Source organism: Neovison vison, chromosome 1 (genome assembly GCF_020171115.1).
Source record: "Neovison vison isolate M4711 chromosome 1, ASM_NN_V1, whole genome shotgun sequence".
NCBI classification, from domain to species: Eukaryota; Metazoa; Chordata; class Mammalia; order Carnivora; family Mustelidae; genus Neogale; species Neogale vison.
The window spans coordinates 231,569,147-231,589,340 of record NC_058091.1 but is presented as its reverse complement, the minus strand read 5'-3'; the positions used below and the strand labels follow the sequence as shown (position 1 = coordinate 231,589,340).

The 20,194-nt window shown below is 36.3% G+C and overlaps 1 protein-coding gene across 1 annotated transcript in view; it reads left to right on the top strand.

The window, feature by feature from the left end:
* Positions 1-20,194, top strand: part of MTREX (Mtr4 exosome RNA helicase) — a 107,393-nt gene that overhangs the window by 1,463 nt on the left and 85,736 nt on the right. The window contains exons 2-5 of the mRNA XM_044224697.1: positions 8,631-8,768; positions 10,688-10,754; positions 15,252-15,314; positions 16,224-16,336. Coding sequence (XP_044080632.1) covers positions 8,631-8,768; positions 10,688-10,754; positions 15,252-15,314; positions 16,224-16,336 — 381 coding nt within the window. The remainder of the gene's footprint in view (positions 1-8,630; positions 8,769-10,687; positions 10,755-15,251; positions 15,315-16,223; positions 16,337-20,194) is intronic.

The following is a 20,194-nucleotide window of genomic DNA, read 5'->3' as shown; positions in this document are numbered from 1 at the left end:
ACTATCAAGCACCTGAATTTTAATTTCATTTTTAAACGCTGATGAAGTAGATTTTTGTGGGTTTTTTTTTTTTTTTTTTCCCTAACTTGCTGATTAGGGTAAGTAAAGTGCTAGTTTAGGGAAATTAATGTGGTAGTGGTTGTCAGAGTATATTGAAAGAGGAAAGACAACAAGAATAAGAAAGTAAATTAAGCAAGTATTTTAGTTTAGTCAGTTAGGAAACCAAAAGAATCTCAAGTCAGGAGATAGCAGAAGGAAGGAAAAAGAAAGGTGCAAAATGTTATGAAGAAAAGTGACAAACCTTAAGAATGGAATCGGCCAGAACCATGGAAAGGGAGTCAAAAGAGACATTTTGATCTGGATATCCGGGAGAAGAAATATAAGGAAGTTTACAGGTGCTTTTAATTTGAAAATGAAATTAATTTGACTTGAGACAAAGTTATGATAGTATATCCATATAGAGGTTTCGAGGGGGCAATTTTAATTAGGTTTTGGGCAAACCTCAGAACTGGAAGTATACATTGGGATGTTACATTTGGATGGTACTGCTTGAGTTGGAGGTACATATGGGCAAGTACTGAAGATAAGGATTAGAGAAACAGAACAGTCAGGAGTGTGAAGTGTCAGGTAAGTAGGAGTGAAAGTAGAAAAATAGTCTTTTTCATTGATTTGGAAGGAGTTGAGAGAGTTTGGGGGTACATTTTAGGGAAGATGAGAAAGGAGGACACGTTTATGCCTTTTATTTTTTTTCCAAATAGGAATAATTAGTAGTTACTATAGTTTGCGCAACGCAATACAAGTAATTGCCGACTTTAGTAAATACTGTGCTTCAAAATTACTAGGGTAAAATAAACTCACTTTGTCCAGTACAGCTTACCAAGTGAAAGTTTGTAGGATACAAAAGTTTTACATTTTAATTTTACTAGGAAATACATGAACATTAGAGAAGGGAAATGAATAAGAAAATATAGAACACTAGGGATTTAAGGAATTTATTTATTAACATTTCTAGCTAAACCTACTCTTCTAAGTGGTTTTAGGGAAAACAATTTGCCTGATTCCAGCTATCACACTATGATAATTATTATTCATAACATAATATACATGGTTCTTACCCAGCTTAGGTAACATAGGGCAAATCGTGGAATTTAGAGAAACTTTTTGCGTATTTTATACTCTAGATCAAGTGGATACTTTTTAAAGAAACTTAATATTTTGAAAATTGTTAATATATGGCTGGAGTGTGGGAGAGCATGGAGAGAGAATAGTACGAAGAACTCCGTGTATCCATACCATCTTCAGCAATATCAAGTCATGGTTCTTCTATTCCTACAACCCCCCCCCTTTTTTTTTTTTTAATAAATTGAATGCTGTTCATCATACTGTTTTTCCCCAGATGTTTCAGTTGCATCTTACTGATAATGATTTTTTTCTAGCATAATTTTTTTTTTTTTAAAGATTTTGTTTATTTGTTTGACAGAGAGAGAGAGAGTGAGAGAGGGAATACAAGCAGGAGGAGTGGGAGTGGGAGAAGCAGGCTTCCTATTGAGCAGGGAGCCCCATGTGGGGCTCCATCCCAGGATCCTGGGATCACAACCTGAGCTGAAGGCAGACGCTTAACCACTGAGCCATCCAAGCACACCTTTTTCTAGCATAGTTATCATGCCATTACTATACCCCAGAAAATTTACATCATTTTCTTAATATCCTTGAATATTCAGTCCAGAATGAGAAATCCCCAGTTGTCTCAGAGGTACTTTTTTGTGCTTGGTTTATGTGAATCAGGATTCAGACAAAGCTCATACACTGTTCTGGTTGGTACATCCCCAAAGTCTTATTCTACAATAGTTTCCCTCTTTTTCCCCTATGCCATTGATGTCTTTTGGAGGGATAGCTGAGATGAAGAACCAGGTCCTCTGTCCTCTATAGTCTCTAAAACCTGAGTTTGCTTTCTTATGCTGTTACACAACAAGCTCTTATATCCTTAAGTATTTACTGTTAATTGTCCTTACATCCAAAGCTTTAACTGTGTAGTATATATAATACCTGCTATGCTCCTGTAGGTGTTAACACACTTAAATCATAGTCAGAATTGACAAGTGCTTTGAATATACAATATACACCAGCTTTTGAAAAATGCAAACTATCCCATTAATTTTTATCTTTTATTTAAAAATTAATTTATTTATTTGACAGACGGAGATCACAAGTAGGCAGAGACACAGGCAGAGAGAGAGGAGGAAGCAGGCTCCCCGCTGAGCAGAGCCCGATGTGGGGCTCGATCCCAGGACCCTTGGATCATGACCTGAGCGGAAGGCAGAGGCTTTAACCCACTGAGCCACCCAGGCGCCCCCCCATTAATTTTTATCTTGATGTATATTGAATTGGTAGTATTTTTTATATATCGGATTAAATGAAATCTATTAAAACTGATTTTAATACTTTTAATATGGTTAGAAATGTAAAATTACATGTGAAGTCTGCATTGTATATGTATATATTTATTGGACACCGCTGATAGTAGAGAGTTAATAAGATTCAGCTTACATAGGAATAATTCATAGTGCTGCTTTGCCCTTCAATTGCATTACATCATGAGACATAATGTAGTTTTTAAGATGGGTGAATGGGTTAAAAAAGATGAACCTTCAGATTTTCACATAATGGCTTTAGCGTGCTTTGCTATTTTATTTCTGTGGTATTTGGCAAAATGGTGATTTTTCTTTTTCTATTTTGTCCTTTCTGCATTTATTACCTCAAATTCATCTATAAAAAAGAAAATTCTCTTATCAGCTGTTTACCCTGAAATGCAGTTCATAGACAAAAAGCAGGAAAATGCTTGATTCTTGATCGGTTTGAGGAGAAACGAGTTGTGCCCTAAGGTACTTCTCATGGTGACCAAATGGGTGTATGACTATATGTTAAGCTTTTTTTTTTTTTTTTAAATTTTTTTTTTATACACATATATTTTTATCCCCAGGGGTACAGGTCTATGAATCGCCAGGTTTACACACTTCACAGCACTCACCATAGCACATACCCATAATGTCCATAACCCTACCCCCCTTCTCCCAACCCCCTGCCCCCCAGCAACCCTAAGTTTGTTTCGTGAGATTAAGAGTCACTTATGGTTTGTCTCCCTCCCAATCCCATCTTGTTTCATTTATTCTTCTCCTACCCCCTTAAGCCCCCTGTTGCATCACCACTTCCTCATATCAGGGAGATCATATGATGGTTGTCTTTCTTGACTTATTTCGCTAAGCATGATACCCTCTAGTTCCATCCATGTCGTCACAAATGGCAAGATTTCCTTTCTTTTGATGGTTGCATAGTATTCCATTGTGTATATATACCATATCTTCTTTATCCATTCATCTGTTGATGGACATCTAGGTTCTTTCCATAGTTTGGCTATTGTAGACATTGCTGCTGTAAACATTCCTGCTATAAACGTGCCCCTTCGGATCACTACGTTTGTATCTTTAGGGTAAATACCCAGTAGTGCAATTGCTGGGTCATAGGGTAGTTCTATTTTCAACATTTTGAGGAGCCTTTATGCTGTTTTCCAGAGTGGTTGCACCAGCTTGCATTCCCACCAACAGTGTAGGAGGGTTCCCCTTTCTCCACATCCTCGCCAGCATCTGTCATTTCCTGACTTGTTAATTTTAGCCATTCTGACTGGTGTGAATATGTTAAGCATTTTGATGAATGAATGGATTTTTATGATTTGGTATGTTGTACTCGTCTGCACTCTTTTTTTATCTTTTTTTTTTTTAAGCTTTATTGGTGTATATTTAAAGTATCCTAAGTCACAACCACAATCAAGGTAACGTTTCCAAGACCTCTAAATATTTTGCACGCCTTCTCCAGCCCTGCTTCCAGGTAACCCCTCATCTTTCTGGCACTGGAGAACAACTTGTATTTTCTAGAATTCAATTTAAATGGAATACTACAGTGTATATTCCTTTTTTGCCTGGTTTCTCATAGTTAGTGCTTCGGAGGATCACTCTGTTGAGGCATGTATCTCCAGTTCCTCTTTTCAGTTTTATGGAGATAACATATATATTTATACTTTCATGTTTTGGTGGACACTTGAGACATTTGCATTACTATTTTTGATATTCCTACCAATGAGTGCTCTTTAAATTGGCACTTCTGTTCTTCTGGCAAGCTTAGTCAGGCTTTGATAGCCTCTGTGCTTTTTGGCAAAAGATTTTCTAGACTCATAATATGCTTTTTCAGTCCAAACCTGGAATCTGATCTCTCCAAAGAGTCTCCAGTTCCTTATACAGGAAAATGTTATTTGGTGCTTAGAGTGCTCATTGCTTCAGGATTTCATTGCTTTTAGGCCTCTAGAGTGGAATGAACTGGGGAATCACTGTTTTTAGAAAAAATAAAGTGCATACTGACATTTACAGTGTAATTAATATTACAGGGGTTTTATTTGGCTTTGATTTTGATAATTGTATGCCCTTTTTTTGTGGAAAATCTTCATACCTAATGATAATTACATATTTAAATTTTATTCTTGTAATAGTCAAAAATAACAATATATTATTGCTATTCAGAATAGAACATTGAATAGTTTGTGGTTCTAATATGCGATTCTTTTTGTCCTTAGAAAAATACATTATACTGACAAGGAAAATACTCTTTAGTAGTTTCTTTTCTAAATGTTTGTGCTACCAATTTGATAGGTATTGGGTTCATTTGTTTCCATTTATTTTCCACTTTTGAGGATTGCCAGGAATTTAATTTTTAAGAAATTATGTAAAACATTATTTTACAATTCCAAAATCATAAGTATAAAACAGAACTTCCTTGCTTTTATCTTTGTGTCTTCTGGCCCGTTTTTCTCTGCCCTTGAGTTATGGGTTTCTTTTCATTATTTCTTTCTGAAAATACTCATGTGCATGTGCATATCTGTGTCTGCCTTCTCCATTCACTGTTACACAAAAGATGTCATGTAAGAACTGTTTTTCATCATTTTTCACTTAGTGTGATGAAACAGACATAACTCCATGTTAATATATTAACTGTTTCTTTTCTATAGCTGCATGGTTTTAATTCCTTATGTGGATGTAATGTTTATTCTTTTAATAGATATTGGATTATTTTCAGTTTTATACTATTACAGGTAGCCATGTACATGTTTGTCTTTTTAAAAATTTGTTTAAGATTTTATTTATTTATTTGACAGACACCAAGAGAGGGAACACAGGCAGGGAAAGTGGGAGAAGTAGGCTTCCGCTGAGCAGGGTGCTTGATGTGGGGTTTATCCCAGGACTTGGGGGTCATGATCTGAGCTGAAGGCAGATGCTTAATGACCAAGCCACCTAGGCACCCTCCCTTTTTTTTACTTTTTTTTTTTTTTTATTTGAGAGAGAAAGACAGTGAGAGAGAGCATGAGCGAGGAGAAGGTCAGAGAGCGAAGCAGACTCCCCATGGAGCTGGGAGCCTGATGTGGGACTCGATCCCGGGACTCCAGGATCACGCCCTGAGCCGAAGGCAGTCGTCCAACCAACTGAGCCACCCAGGCGTCCCCCTCCCTTTTTTTTTGGTTTTAAATTTTTTTGCCATTTTTTCTTTGGGGTAGATTTCTACAAGTGGAATTACGAGGTTAAAGAGTAAACATAATGTAATTTTGCTGGGTGTTGTCAAAGTTTCCACAGGAGATGTACCATTTTGTATTTTCAGCAGTGTGGCAGGCAGAATGGTGCCTCTCTTCTCTACCCCACAGTGGGGTCCACATCTCAGTCCTGAGAACAATTACCAGAATTAGAAAATTAACACTGATACAGTGCTATTATCTAATCTACAGACATATTTTGCTAGTAGCATTAATATCCTGTATAAGAAAAGGATTCTATGTAGGATACCATGATGTGGTTGTCATGTCTAGAAATAACATTTTCTTGCAGTTTCAGTACATCAAAAACTTAGTCTTCTGGATGCTTGACTGGCTCACTTGGTAGAGTGTGCGACTCTTGATCACAGGGTTGTAAGTTCAAGCTCTGGACTGGGTGTAGAGATTACTTTTAAAAATTAAATCTTGGAAAAAAAATAAACTTATTCTTAAAGAGTAACCTTGTTATCTATGACACTTTTTATTTCCATCCTTCTGTTTAACTCAGGTGTTTCAAGTGTGCAAGTTCCCCATGTGACTGACATACCAAGCTATAAGAGAAATAAAGAATTCGAGACCTAGAATAACATACAGTAATGAATAATATAGCTCTTCTGAAGGAACGTGTTCTATAAATTTAGGTTTTAAGTTTCTCAAGGTTATACAAACTAAATGTATTTGTTTTATGGTTTTCACCAGAAGTTTCCATTGTAATGGTTTTATTACATTACAGTTATATGGTTTTAATTGTAATGGTTTTTTTTTTAAGATTTTATTTATTTATTTGACAGGCGAGATCACAAGTAGGCAAAGAGGCAGGCAGAGAGAGAGCGAGAGGGGGAATCAGGCTCCCCAACAAACAGAGAGCCCTGATGCGAAGCTCTGTGAAGCTCTGTGAAGCTCTGTGAAGCACTATGCCGGGACCCTGGGATCATTACCTGAGAGCAGAGGCTTTAACCCACTGAGCCACCCAGGCACCCCACTTGTAATGGTTTTAATTGTAATGGTTTTATTGATGCTTAATAATTCAAGGATAGAATATTAGAATGTTAGAACTGGAGGGATTAGATATCATCCAAATGTCTTACTTTACTGAGGCCCAAGGATATTGATGGCTTGTCCTAAAGAGATTCACCAAAGTAGTCAGCAGGAAACATGGGACAAGAGTGAATACCTTTCTGACTAAATTGGGAGTAATAGGATTTATAAATTTCAGGTTTTGCTAAGTGTCAAAGAAGGAACTTTGTTATGGAAAGATTGTTCAAGCATACATTATTATTTGTTATTCTTTAAAAAAAAAATCAACATTTCTCTTTAAGTAAAACATAAAAAGAGAAATGTAGAAGTCCTTAAGTTGAATTTTCATAAAATGAACATCCTGATGCAATTCTCATTTGGGAGAAAATATAAAATATTTCAGATATCCTTCTTTTCCTCCATAAAAAGTGACTATCCTGAAAACATACTATTTTTTTTTTTCTGTTTGTGAATATAATGTAAATGGAATCATTCAGAATATATGCCTTTGTGTCTGACTTTGGCTCAGCATCGTTCATGAAATTCATGATGGTACCTGTCTCAGGTTGAATGCAGAAACAGATGTGGGCTCCAGATGTATTCTCTTAAGCCAGACATTAAAGAAATATGTAAAAATAAAAAACAGTGCTGCTCTTCTCATTTTGAAAATACTTGCTTTTTATCAGATGTTATTAATGATGATATTACAGTTTTGTTATGACTTTTAGAATGAAGTAAATTTTTTGACCTGCTCCGTTTCCGACCTGGGCCGGTTCACCCCTCCTTAGGCAACCTGGTGGTCCCCCGCTCCCGGGAGGTCACCATATTGATGCCGAACTTAGTGCGGACACCCGATCGGCATAGCGCACTACAGCCCAGAACTCCTGGGCTCAAGCGATCCTCCTGCCTCAGCCTCCCGAGTAGCTGGGACTACAGGCGTACGCCACCGCGCCCGGCTAGAATGAAGTAAATTTTTTAAAAATTCCCAATTTTAATATCTGATGTGGTAAATACCAGTAGGTATAACTACATAAGCAAAGTTCTTTGAAATCTTCCATCATTTTTAAGACTTGCAAAGAATTCAGAATTCAAAAATTTGAGAGCCACCGATTGAGTATAGCCCAATTTTCATTTTCCCTGTGAGTACTTACTTTGAGCTTATTTTCATATGCTTACTGGCAAATTAGATATCTTCTTCTGTAGAATCCCTGTTCAGGTCATTTATTTATTTATTTTTAAATTTGTAATCTCCACCTCCATATTTTATTTAGATATATAACTTTTGTCAGTTATATGTGGTTCAGATGTCTTCTTTGTCTTGCCCCTTACTCTGTTAACGACATCTTTTGATTAATAGAAATTCTTAGTTTTAATGCACTCCAACTTATCAGACTTAATTTTTGATTAGTAATTCTATGTCCTATTTAGTAAAACATGAAAATATTTTTGTTTTCTCTTCTAGACGCTTTGTTGTTTTGCCTTTCATAATTAGATCTGAGATCCGCTTGTAATTGATTGATTCATGTAACAAGCATGTAGGTCAGGTTAAATTCCTATCTGGATAGCTCTAGCCCACCAATACCATTTATTGTCAGTACTTTTGACCAGTGACTCCAATCACAAAAAATTATCTCTTTAACAGTAATAATTATAGGACCTGCGAAAGTGTTAATTTTTTATTGAAGGTGCTTATGGAAATATGTTTAACATTGTTTTAATTTGTAATTTTTAAAAGTATGATGTTAATTATGTTAATGTGAGCTGTAGAATATTTTAAAAAGCAAAACTTACAAGAAAATATGAAATTTCAAGAGTACTGTTCAGTTTTATTAGGGTATTGTGGCTTTTAGGCAGTTTTGATTTGTAACATCTACTTACATGACTTTTTGTAAATGATATCTACTATATACAAAATAGTAATTTACAAAATCATCCTTAAAGTAAGAACTGATACTGTAGAATTGATTCTAAACCATTTACTTTTTAGGAAACGTTTTGATGGTAAATTGCAATCAGAGTCAACTAATACTGGAAAAACCAAGAGAGATGCAGATTTTGAGGGCACAGATGAACCCATTTTTGGAAAGAAGCCTAGGGTGGAAGAATCCGTAACTGAAGATTTAAGGTAGTATTTCCATTGTCATAAATGTTAGTAACTCTTAAATTAGATGGTTGCATGAAGTCTGGAAAGTTACTTATATGTTGCTTCTTTATTAAAGTGTTTGTTGAATTAAATGGAAAATATTTTTTAGTTATATATTCATACAAAAATACAGAACATCTGTTTAGAGCATCTGGGGAAATGGAAGGCAATATAGATAAGGTTTATCTTTTAATATTTTAGAACCCAACTTTGAAAAAGAATCCTGAAGCCTCATGTTTTGTTTTGTTTTGTTTTGTTTTTAAGAAAAATACCCCCACATTGCCTTTATTTATTAATCTCCCAAGAGGAGGATCGCTGAGAGTGGAAAAATGGAAAGAATAAGTGAGAAGGAATATTAAGAGGAATTAGACTTTTACTGTTACATGTTGCAATAGAGTGGCTATGAATCTCAAGTCTTATGTCAGTGAGGGAGACCCATGGATATCTGTGACTGAAATAGCTGGTTGCTCTTCTCATTGTAGAAATTGATACCAATTAGTTAGGTTGACCTTTATTACGGTGATGAATCTGTACAGCTTTGCTTCTCTCTTCTTATATGCCATATTTTGGCTTGGTACTACTGTGAAAAATTTACTTTCTGTGAATTTTTAAAATCAGCTGTTGTAGCTAACAGAAGTAGCTACTGTTAATGCTGGTAGGCGTGTCACTGAAATATTTCAGGTGCACGTTTTTCCAAAGCCACTGGAATAGGTTACAATATATTTGCAATTTCAAATCCTTGTTGCTTATTGTAGTAACCCTTGGGTTTTATCCAAAGTATGATTTTTCTTCAGTTTATCCATAATCCTGTCTTTCTCAGAGTCTAAACGGAACCTAGGTAAGAACTTGGGATTTTGAAGAGAATAAGGAATACTTCTATGAATTATAGCAATGTCTATAATAAGCTGATTTATTTTGTACTCTCTATCATGTGATGGTTTTTATAACCAGCTTCATGTTTTTGTTTTTGTTTTTAAAGATTTTATTTATTTATTTGACAGAGAGAGATCACAAGCAGGCAGAGAGGCAGGCAGAGAGAGAAGAGGAAGCAGGCTCCCTGCTGAGCAGAGAGCCCGATGCAGGGCTCGATCCCAGGACCCTGAGATCATGACCTGAGCTGAAGGCAGCAGCTTAGCTCACTGAGCCACCCAGGCGCCCCCAGCTTCATGTTTTGAAGTAGTGGCAATACTTTGGAGGGAGGGGTTCTTTTTTTTAATTGTTACTAGAACTAAGCTAACAATTTTTTTTTTAAAAGATTTCATTTATTTATTTGACAGAGAGAGAGATCACAAGTAGGCAGAGAGAGGGGGGAAGCAGGCTCCCTGCTGAGCAGAGAGCCCCATGCAGGGCCCCATCTCCAGACCCTGAGATCATGGCCTGAGCTGAAGGCAGAGGCTTAACCCACTGAGCTGTCCAGGTGTCCCTGACATAATTTTTTGAATAATCCCCTTGGCATCTGTACTTTCTTAGTAAATATGGATGTTAATTGATCATTTTGAATTCTCAGCATAGATTTGAGTAATCCAAAAATTTTTTTTTGATATTCTTTTTTTAATAACTTTTTAAAAAAGATTTTACTTACTCATTTGACAGACAGAGATCACAAGTAGGCAGAGAAGCAGGCAGAGAGAGAAGAGGAAGCAGGCTCCCTGTTGAGCAGAGAGCCTGATGCGGGGCTCAATCCCAGGACCCTGGAATCATGACCTGAGTGAAGGCAGAGGCCCACTGAGCCACCCAAGCGCCCCTGTATATTCTTAATAGTAGTTTTTTTTTCCCCAATTTTCATACTGATGATTGGACAGTGTCATTTTCCTTAACAGTTAAGACTAGAGGCTTATTATCTAATTACGAAAAATAATTTATTTTAACATAACTTCAATAATTTTTTTTTTTTTTTTAAGTTTGGCAGACTTGATGCCCAGAATCAAGGTGCAGTCTGTCGAAACTGTTGAAGGGTGTACACATGAGGTAAGCACAAAGAGTATATAGGAAGTTGGTGTTATCAATGGGAGTTTGCTTTGGGCTGTCTAGTATGATCATTAGCAAGCAGTTTAGTCTTAGGGGCTTCGGAAACAATTATTGTTCCTGTGGGGTATGTAGTCCAGTGGAAGGAGCTGGGGCTTTGTATTCTAACCTGAACTCAGATCTTGACACAGCATTTTGTCTAACTATAGTCTCAGATGAATTTAATCTTTTGACTTTTTAAAAAAAATTTTTTAAAAATTTGGAATAATGGGATTTACCTCATGGGGTGATTGTGGCGATTATAGAAGAAAGTTAGTGTAAGGGACCTGGCACAGAGTAGGTGTTCGGTACACGTTCAGTCCCATACTCCTGAAGTCAAGTAATAGTGCCATTTTACAGGTCACGTACTTTTTCATGTCTTTTTCTGGTTACTGGTATGTTGCAATTTCATTATTCGCCATAAGGTGGTAGTCTCTGATAGCTTTCATAACCCTTTAGAAGTAAGAATTTATAAACTATTAGGGACATAAAGGAACTGTAACACTGTTTCTTTATACTAAGCCTTCTGTCTTTACAGTATGGCCTTACAAGTTATTATTACAGGTAATTGATAAGTCTTATTAAAAGACTATATTGAGTAAGAGTAATTCCAAATTGAGAAAAATGGCTTTTGATAGACATTTAGAACCTTGTTTTTAAAATACCGCTTTTGCACTTGTTTTCCTAAGTTCCTTGATGTTCATTTAGAAAAACTTAGCTTGGCTTTTGTAATACCCATTTCATCATTCATTCAGTACTTACGTTAGACCCTATTCAATGCTCTGGTTTTAAAAAGATGGTGAGGGGGCACAAAATTTGCTCTTAAGAGGTCAAAAGTTTTTTCTTCATAATTGTCTGCAGTCCATCCTGTTACTACTCATTTTTTGCAGCTAATTATAGCTTTTACTTCTTTAGAGGCTATCAGGTTATGTTTATAACCTTCACCATGCCTCTCTGTACCTGTCACATCCACTCAAAGGAAAAGGCAATGCTAGGGAGGCTTGTTTTGCCAATGTTCTTAATTGTAACTTACCTTTCTTTCACAAAGCCTTAAATCAGTCCATTTTCCCTTGGTAGTTCTGGCATCAAATATCTTCTCTCTCTGTTCTTTCCTATTAGCGTATGAATATTCAGAAGCTTCTCTTATTTTAGGATGCTTTGCAGCCAGTATGTTGGGTTCCCCCCCATTTTGTAGTCATTATTTCAATATATATGTTTGAGACACAGAAACATTGTACTTTTCACTGATTACAAAGAGATAAAGAGATGTGGTCCCTTTTCAGAGTTGCTTTTGGGTGCTCTGCTAGGAGAATCCCTGCTAGACTTTCTAACTTGCCATTCATTTTTAAATATACTGCAATTAGATTTCTTCCCCATTTCTCCCAAACTTCTGTGGCAGAAGTCACCAGTGACTACGTGGGAGGTTTATTTGACTCTTGATCGTTTTACTGGTTTTCTATTTTTCTGATTTTTTAGTGTCTTTCCTGTCATATGATAGTGTTATCCAGACTGTTTTCAGAAAATAAAAACAAAAACTCTTCGATTCTCATACATGTGAAAACATAATCTATTGCTCTTTCTTCTGTTAAATCTTGCAGAAGTTAACATCTTAATTGCTCCTCAGTGATGTTCTTTATGTCGTAGAATGTACCAGGGGTCCCATTCCCACATTTGCCCTCTAGGGCATAGACATGTCACCCCTCAGCCTGAGAAGTAGTGACTTGGGGGTGAATTTGAATGGTATTTGCTGGAACTTAGGCATATGTACTAGCATGTCCCCGCACATGCACAGGACTGGTTCATTATTGCAGATGGAGACAGGGAGAGATGTGAAAGGGTCACTCAGTTCATCTGATATAGCACTGTAGGTTGATCATATTTGATGGGAATAATACCATGATGTGGGGTCCCGGCTTCAGATTTCTAGAACCAGAAATTTGATTTTGTCAGTGTACCAAGGATTGTGCTTTCTTGGATAGACTCACTTTGGTCATATTCGTAACAGATGGAGGTATACAAAAGCATGACATTTCCTGAAATTTAGGATAAGTAGTTGTCTAACTATCAAACCAGCTGGGAATCAGAAACTACTTAGAAGTTTTTTAGAATCCTAATAAAGGAGAATATACGGTATTAAGGGAAAAGACTAATGAAAACTATTTTTTATCCCGTGGAAGTATTCATTCATTAGTAAAAACACTTGATAAGTTACTTTTTCTTAATGTGTGCAATACCAAATTCTACTTTGGTATTCTAATTAAATTCTAATTGGTATTCAAATTCTAATTGTTGTCTCCACTTTATAGTTCCATTTAGAATGTCACATTTCTTTTTTTTTCCTTTTTTTTTTTTTAAATTTTATTTTTTCAGTGTCCCAAGATTCATTTTTTTATGCACCACATGCAGTGTTGCATGCAATACATGCCCTCCTTAATACCTACCACCCAACACCCCCACTCTCATTCCCTCCAAAACCCTCAGTTTGCTTCTCAGAGTCCACAGTCTCTCATGGTTTGTCTCCGCCTCCAATTTCCCCAACTCCCTTCTCTCCTTCTCCCAGTGTCCTCCATGTTGTTCCTTACGCTCCACAAGTAAGTGAAACCATATGATCATTGATTCTCTCTGCTTGACTTACTTCACTCAGCATAATCTCCTCCAGTCCCGTCCATGTTGATATAAAAGTTGGGTATTCATCCATTCTGATGGAGGCATAATATTCCATTGTATATATGGACCGTATCTTCTTTATCCATTCGTCTGCTGAAGGGCATCTTGGCTCTTTCCACAGTTTGGCGGCTGTGGCCATTGCTGCTATGAACATTGGGGTACATATGACCCTTCTTTTCACTACATCTGTATCTTTGGGGTAAATACCCAGTAATGCAATTGGAGGGTCATAGGGTAGCTCTGTTTTTAATTTTTTGAGGAATCTCCACACTCTTTTCCAAAGTGGCTGCACCAACTTGCATTCCCACCAGCGTGTAAGAGGGTTCCCCTTTCTCCACATCCTCTCCAACACTTGTTGTATATTGTCTTGTTGATTTTGGCCATTCTAACTGGTGTAAGTTGGTATCTCAGTGTGGTTTTGATTTGAAATCTCCCTGATGGCCAATGATGATGAACATTTTTTTCATGTGTCTGTTAGCCATTAGAATGTCACATTTCTTTTAGCACATTCATTTTACTGGGTATTATTCATTAGGTTTCGTAATGTACTAAATTTCACTTTTCTTAATTATAATCAGTATCTACTTAGATCTTTTCAAAAGACTACCCACATTACTGTGATTATACAGTTGACCCTTGAGCAATGTGATTTTGAACTGCACAGGTCCACTTAAAAGGTATTTTTTTATAAACACAGTACTATAAATTTGTTTTTTTCTTCCTTAGGATTTTCTTTAAATTATATTCTTTTCTCTAGCTTACATTATTGGAAAAGTATAGAATACATATAAAATATGCGTTTACTATGTCATTGGTAAGGACTTTGGTTAACTGTATACTAATAGGTAAGTTTTGGAGGAATCCAAAGTTACACATGGATTTTCGACATTCAGAGTGGGGCTGGGGAAAGTTATTGCCCCAAATCCTGTCTTGTTCAAGGGTCGGCTTGGAAATTACCCCCAAGCTCTTAGTATTTCTAAGATGGGTAATCTCATGTAATACTTACTGAAATTTTGTTTATAACTGTAAATTATTTCTAATCTTTGTGTGTATTTTATTTTGCCCCTGTGGATTTATATATACTAAATGGTTTGATTCTTGGGAATTTAGATACATTATGAACTGCTCTCCAGATCTTTTTTTGTAATTTTTTTTTTTAAGATTTTATTTATTTATCAGAGAGAGAGAGGGGGAGAGAGCGAGCACAGGCAGACAGAATGGCAGGCAGAGGCAGAGGGAGAAGCAGGCTCCCCGCTGAGCAAGGAGCCCGATGTGGGACTTGATCCCAGGACGCTGGGATCATGACCCGAGCTGAAGGAACCTGCTTAACTAACTGAGCCACCCAGGCGTCCCTGCTCTCCAGATCTTAATTTTCACTGGAGGAAAAGAAGTTTTGTTTTAGCAAATAGGGAATATCATTTTATTCCTCATAGTTTTCTTTTCGTGTAGTAACATCCCTTTTTATGTCCATTCAGCTATTTTTAGCTTTTATTAGTATCAGACTATAGAAAATACAAAGCTTGGATAGGCCCTAGACCTTAATAAATACAGTTTCTTCAGGGAGATAAACTTAGGTGTTAATTACGTTACCATTAGATAAATGGAGGTAGAGGTTTTTTGATATTCTCACTTTAGTACTTGTCTTGTCCTTAAAGGCAGCTATTTGATTTTACAGTGTCTAAGACTGTATTGAACACTATCACTTAATTTTTCAAACTGTCATTAATTATGGAGTGTTGAATGTATCAGTTCTCCAATAGTAAGTTGGTGATTTTTTTTTTCTTTTCACATCAGGTTGCACTTCCTGCAGATGAAGATTATTTACCACTTAAACCTCGAGTTGGAAAAGCTGCAAAGGTCTGTATGCTAGACAATACAGTTTGTATAGTTTTGTGTCTCTTTTCTAAAAATCTTAAAGATAAACGCTTTCAAGTGAGATTTTTTTATATTTCCCAGTGTATATAAACCAAGAAGAAGCCTTCTGAAGTCAAATATAGTAAGAACCCATAAGTAAACAACCATGATAAAAAGAAAAAAAAATCATGTGAAGAGATTTTTAAAAATGAAAGTAATGGTTCTCCGTCTTTTTAAAGAATCAAAGGGAAGTTATCAACCTTTCTCTAGGGAAAAAAGCATGTGTACAATAAGTTATACATATAGTTTTGGGAGTTTAACAAAATTCTATGAAACTTAAAACTCTGATGCTTATATTAAATGGATTTGGAAGTTTTCATAGAACTTAAGTGATTAATGGAAATTTTCTAAGTCATATTTTCTTTAAAAGCAGTAGGCAGAATGATGGAGTAAGCATGAACTCTTAAAAGTCTAGTAGAGCTGTTATTATTCTGTCTGCTGAGTGAACTTATGTGAGGGAGTTAAGAGCTTCAGAGTTCCCATCTGTGAAAAGAAAGAATATCTTTTAGGGCTTATTGTGAAGATTTTTGATAATAATATATGGAAAATGTGTTGCACAGTGCCTACCACAAAACATGTTGTTGATAAACGGTAATGTTACTATATAGTAACTAACATAATGTGTATATTAGCAAAGTTAAAAATTAGACTGCAGAATTAACTTCTTTGCCATTTAGTGAAAGGTGTTTTTTTACTCTTCCTAATTTTCTGTATTGGGTAGTGTATTTCCTAAGTAGAATCATAAAGAAATGCTCCCAGAATGCCTCTTGGGGTTAGCATTTCTTGATTTTCAGTGTGTTCTGATAATGGTTAGATAATTTTCATGCAGATATTATTATTTTCTTTTTATAGGAATACCCGTTCATTCTTGATGCTTTTCAAAGAGAAGCCATTCAGTGTGTTGATAATAACCAGTCTGTTTTAGTATCTGCACATACATCAGCAGGAAAGACTGTATGCGCTGAGTGAGTAGCTTTTCTTTTTAAAGGAAAACCTGCGTGGCTCAGTGGGTTAATCATTAGCCTTCGGATCGAGGCCCGCATTGAGCTCCCTGCTTTTCGGGGAGCCTGCTTCTTCTCTCCCTCTGCCTGCCCTTCCCCCTGCTTATGCTCTGTGTATCAGTCAAATAAATAAAATCTTTAAAAAATATATAAAGGAAATTTTAGGTCTGTTTATAGTTGTTTTATATATGTAGGTATTCCTGTGTTAGCTTTAATCTTCTATCCTCTTATTGGATTGACCCTTTTATTATGTAATGTTGTTCTTTATCTCTTATTATAGTCTTTGTTTTAAAGTCTGTTTTGTCTGATAGAAGTATAGTTTCCCCTGCTTTCTTTTGGTTTCCATTTGTGTGGAATATCCTTTTCCATTCCTTCACTTTTAGTATGTATGTGTGTGTATCCTTATACTCTGAAGTGAATCTTTTTAGGTAGCATATAGCTGATGTAGGTTTTTTTTTTTTTTTTTGAAAAGGGGTTTTTCTTTTTTTTTTAAGATTTTATTTATTTGTCAGAGAGAGAGAGGGAGCAAGAGCAGCACAGGCAGACAGAATGGCAGGCAGAGACAGAGGGAGAAGCAGGCTCCCTGCCGAGCAAGGAGCCCGATGCAGGACTCGATCCCAGGACGCTGGGATCATGACCTGAGCCGAAGGCAGCGGCTTAACCCACTGAGCCACCCAGGCGTCCCCTGAGTGTAGTTTTTAATCCATTAAGCCATCTGTCTTTTATGGTAGAATTTAGTCTGTTTACATTTAAAGTAATTACTAATAGGTGTGTACCTACTGCCATTTTGTTAATTGTTTTCTGGCTGTCTTGTGCTTCTCTGTTCCATTTTTGTTCTCCTTGTGCTTTTTAAATGAAATTTTAAAATAGCTTTGTTTCTTATTTCACCGTTTAAAAGTTTGTTTTTCTGTTTGATTTCTGTAAATAAAAACACTTTTCCTTTTTATTTTCAGTACTCTTAATGTCTTTCCTTATTCACTGATTGGGACATCCAGTACAGTGTTGAATAGAAGTGATGAGAGTGGACATCTTTGCCTTGTTCCTAATACTAAGTTCACCATCAGCATGCTGTTATCTGTAGGTGTTTCACAGATGTCTTTTATCAACTTGAGGATGTTCCCTTCTATTCTGTTTGCATGTGTGTGTGTGTGCGCGCATGCACATGCAGAATATTTAGGTGTTATATTTTGTCAAATGGTTTTTTTTTTTTGTTACTATGATGAAGACATAAATTTTCTTTTCTTTTTTTTTTTTTTAAGATTTTATTTATTTATTTGACAGAGAGAGATCACAAGTAGGCAGAGAGGTAGGCAGAGAGAGAGAGAGGAGGAAGCAGGCTCCCTGCTGAGCAGAGAGCCCAAGACATTAATTTTCAAATAATACACAGCTCTGAGATAAACCCTGCAATAAACCCTGTAGGGTTGTGATATATATAACCCTATGAATAAACAGCAATATTGTGATTTATAAGAAATACATATTTGGTCATTGGAATGACCAAATACACATTTCATGTTTTTATTTGCTCTTCATCCACGGTTCCTGAGTCAAAGTTCCTAAAACCCTTGGAATTTCATGCGATAGAGCAAGGTTAGAAATGTCACTTTTGGATGGGGGTTGTAGCCAGGAGAACCACTTATGTGATTAGGTTTGGAACTTTTAGTTCCATACACCCTCTTGCGTGACCTCCAGGGTAGATAGAAGTGGCCTGGGGGTTGAATCAGCCAGTGGCCAATGACTTAGTCATGACTATGGAGTGAAACTTCTATAAAAACCCAAAAGGACTCAGGTCGGTGAACTTCCAGGTTGGGGAACATGTGTAGATGTCCCTAAATAGATGTTCCAGGAAAGTGTGCTCCTGGATAGAAAGGGCATGGAAGCTCTTTGTCCTTTGCTTACATATTTCTTCATCTGGTTATTGATTTATATTCTTTAATATATTGATAAATGTTAAGTAAGTGTTTTCCTGAGTTCTGCGAGCCACTCTAGCAAATTGATCTATACCAAGGAGGAAGTTGTTGGAACCTTCAGTCTGAAGCCTGTTGATCAGAAGCACAGGTAACTGGGCTGGAGCTTGCTACTGGCAATTGGGGGCTGGAGGGCAGTCTTTGAGGAACTGAGTCCTTAATCTGTACAATCTGATGCTATCTCTGGGGAGTGTCAGCATTTAATTGAATTCCCAAGACACCCTGCTAGTAAGAATTGCTTGCTTTGTGAGTGGGAGAGCCCCCCACCATGTTTCTGTGGGATGTAGGAACCCCAAAAAAGTTCCTCTTGGTAGACTATCATTTGCATATATGTTCATGAAGGATATTGGTCTACAGTTTTATTGTAGTGTCTTTATCGGGTTTTGATATTAGTGTGATGTTCTCTATTTTTTTACTGATTAGTTTGCTAGCAGTCTGTCAGTCATACTGATGTTCTCAAAGAACAAGTTTCTGGTTTCATTGATTGTTCTCTGTTGTTTTTTTTTTTTATTTTCTATTTTAGAATTTAGATTTAGATTTGCGGGATTCATTTGATCTCCTTTTTCTAGTTTTTTAGGGAGGAAAGGTGAAGTCATTGATTTGAGACTTTTCTTTTACTAATACAGGCATTTAGTGGTATATATATATGTTTAATATTGCTGTAGCTGCCCCACAGATTTTGTTTTGTGTGACTTGGTATATTTAGGAAATGCTTTTGATATGATTTCAAAATATTTTGATATGTTTTGACATGTTGTTTGATTCAGATTGCTGTGTGGCATTATTTTTCCTTCTTCCCGAAGAAACTCCTTCACAGTTTATGGTAGTACAAATATCCTGATGACAAATTCTTTCAACTTTTGCATGTCTTAAATACCTTTTACCTTGTCTTTGGAAGATAGTTGCACTTATAGAATTATAAATATATTATAAATATAGAATTCTGATTCTTTTAAGAGTACCTTTTGACTTGTATAGTTTATGACAGGAAATCCCCTTTCCTCTGCAGATAATGCATCTTTTTTACTTGGCTGCTTTAAGATTTTATCTTTATCAGTGGTTTTAAGCAGTTTTTGGTGAGGCTTGATGTAGTTTTTTCATGTAGTTTTTTCTTGTGCTTTGGATTTGTTTTTTCATTGTTATGGCTCCTCTTCAAGGACTATAATTAGGATTACATTAGGCTACTTAAAGTTGTCTCATGATTTACTGATAGTATGTTTTTTTGTGTGTATACTATTTTGTATGTTTCATTTGGGCCTTTTCTAATGCTGTATCTTCCATTTCATTAATCTTTGCTTCCTCATTGCCTATAAGGTCATTAATCCCATTCATTGCATTTTCATCTCATACTATATTTTTCCTTGTTAAAAGTTTATCTGTGTGTGTGGTTTTTACTTTTTATTTCCCACATCTCTGCTTACTACTTAACTTTCTTCTAGTTTCTTTTTTTTTCTTTTAAAGATTTTATTTACTTATTTGAGAGAGAGAGCACACGGGCATGGGGGAGGGAGAGAGGGAAGCAGATTCCCCCCCCACCATCAGAGAACCTGATATGGGCTTGATCCCAGGACCCTGAGATCATGCCTGAGCCGAAGGCACTTAATTGACTGAGCCACCCAGACGTCCCTCTTCTAGTTTCTTGAACATACGGATTACTGTTACATCTGTGTTACTTCATCTGTTCTGATTGACTTTTCCTTTCACTGTAGGTCAGTATTTTCCTGCTTCTTTGTGTATTGCTCTGGTGGGATGTTTGGCTGTTTTTAAATTTCATTACTGTTTTGAAGCAGTTTGGTTATGATGTGACTTTACATAGTTCTTCTCAGGTTTCTTATGCTTGAGTTTGATGGCCTTC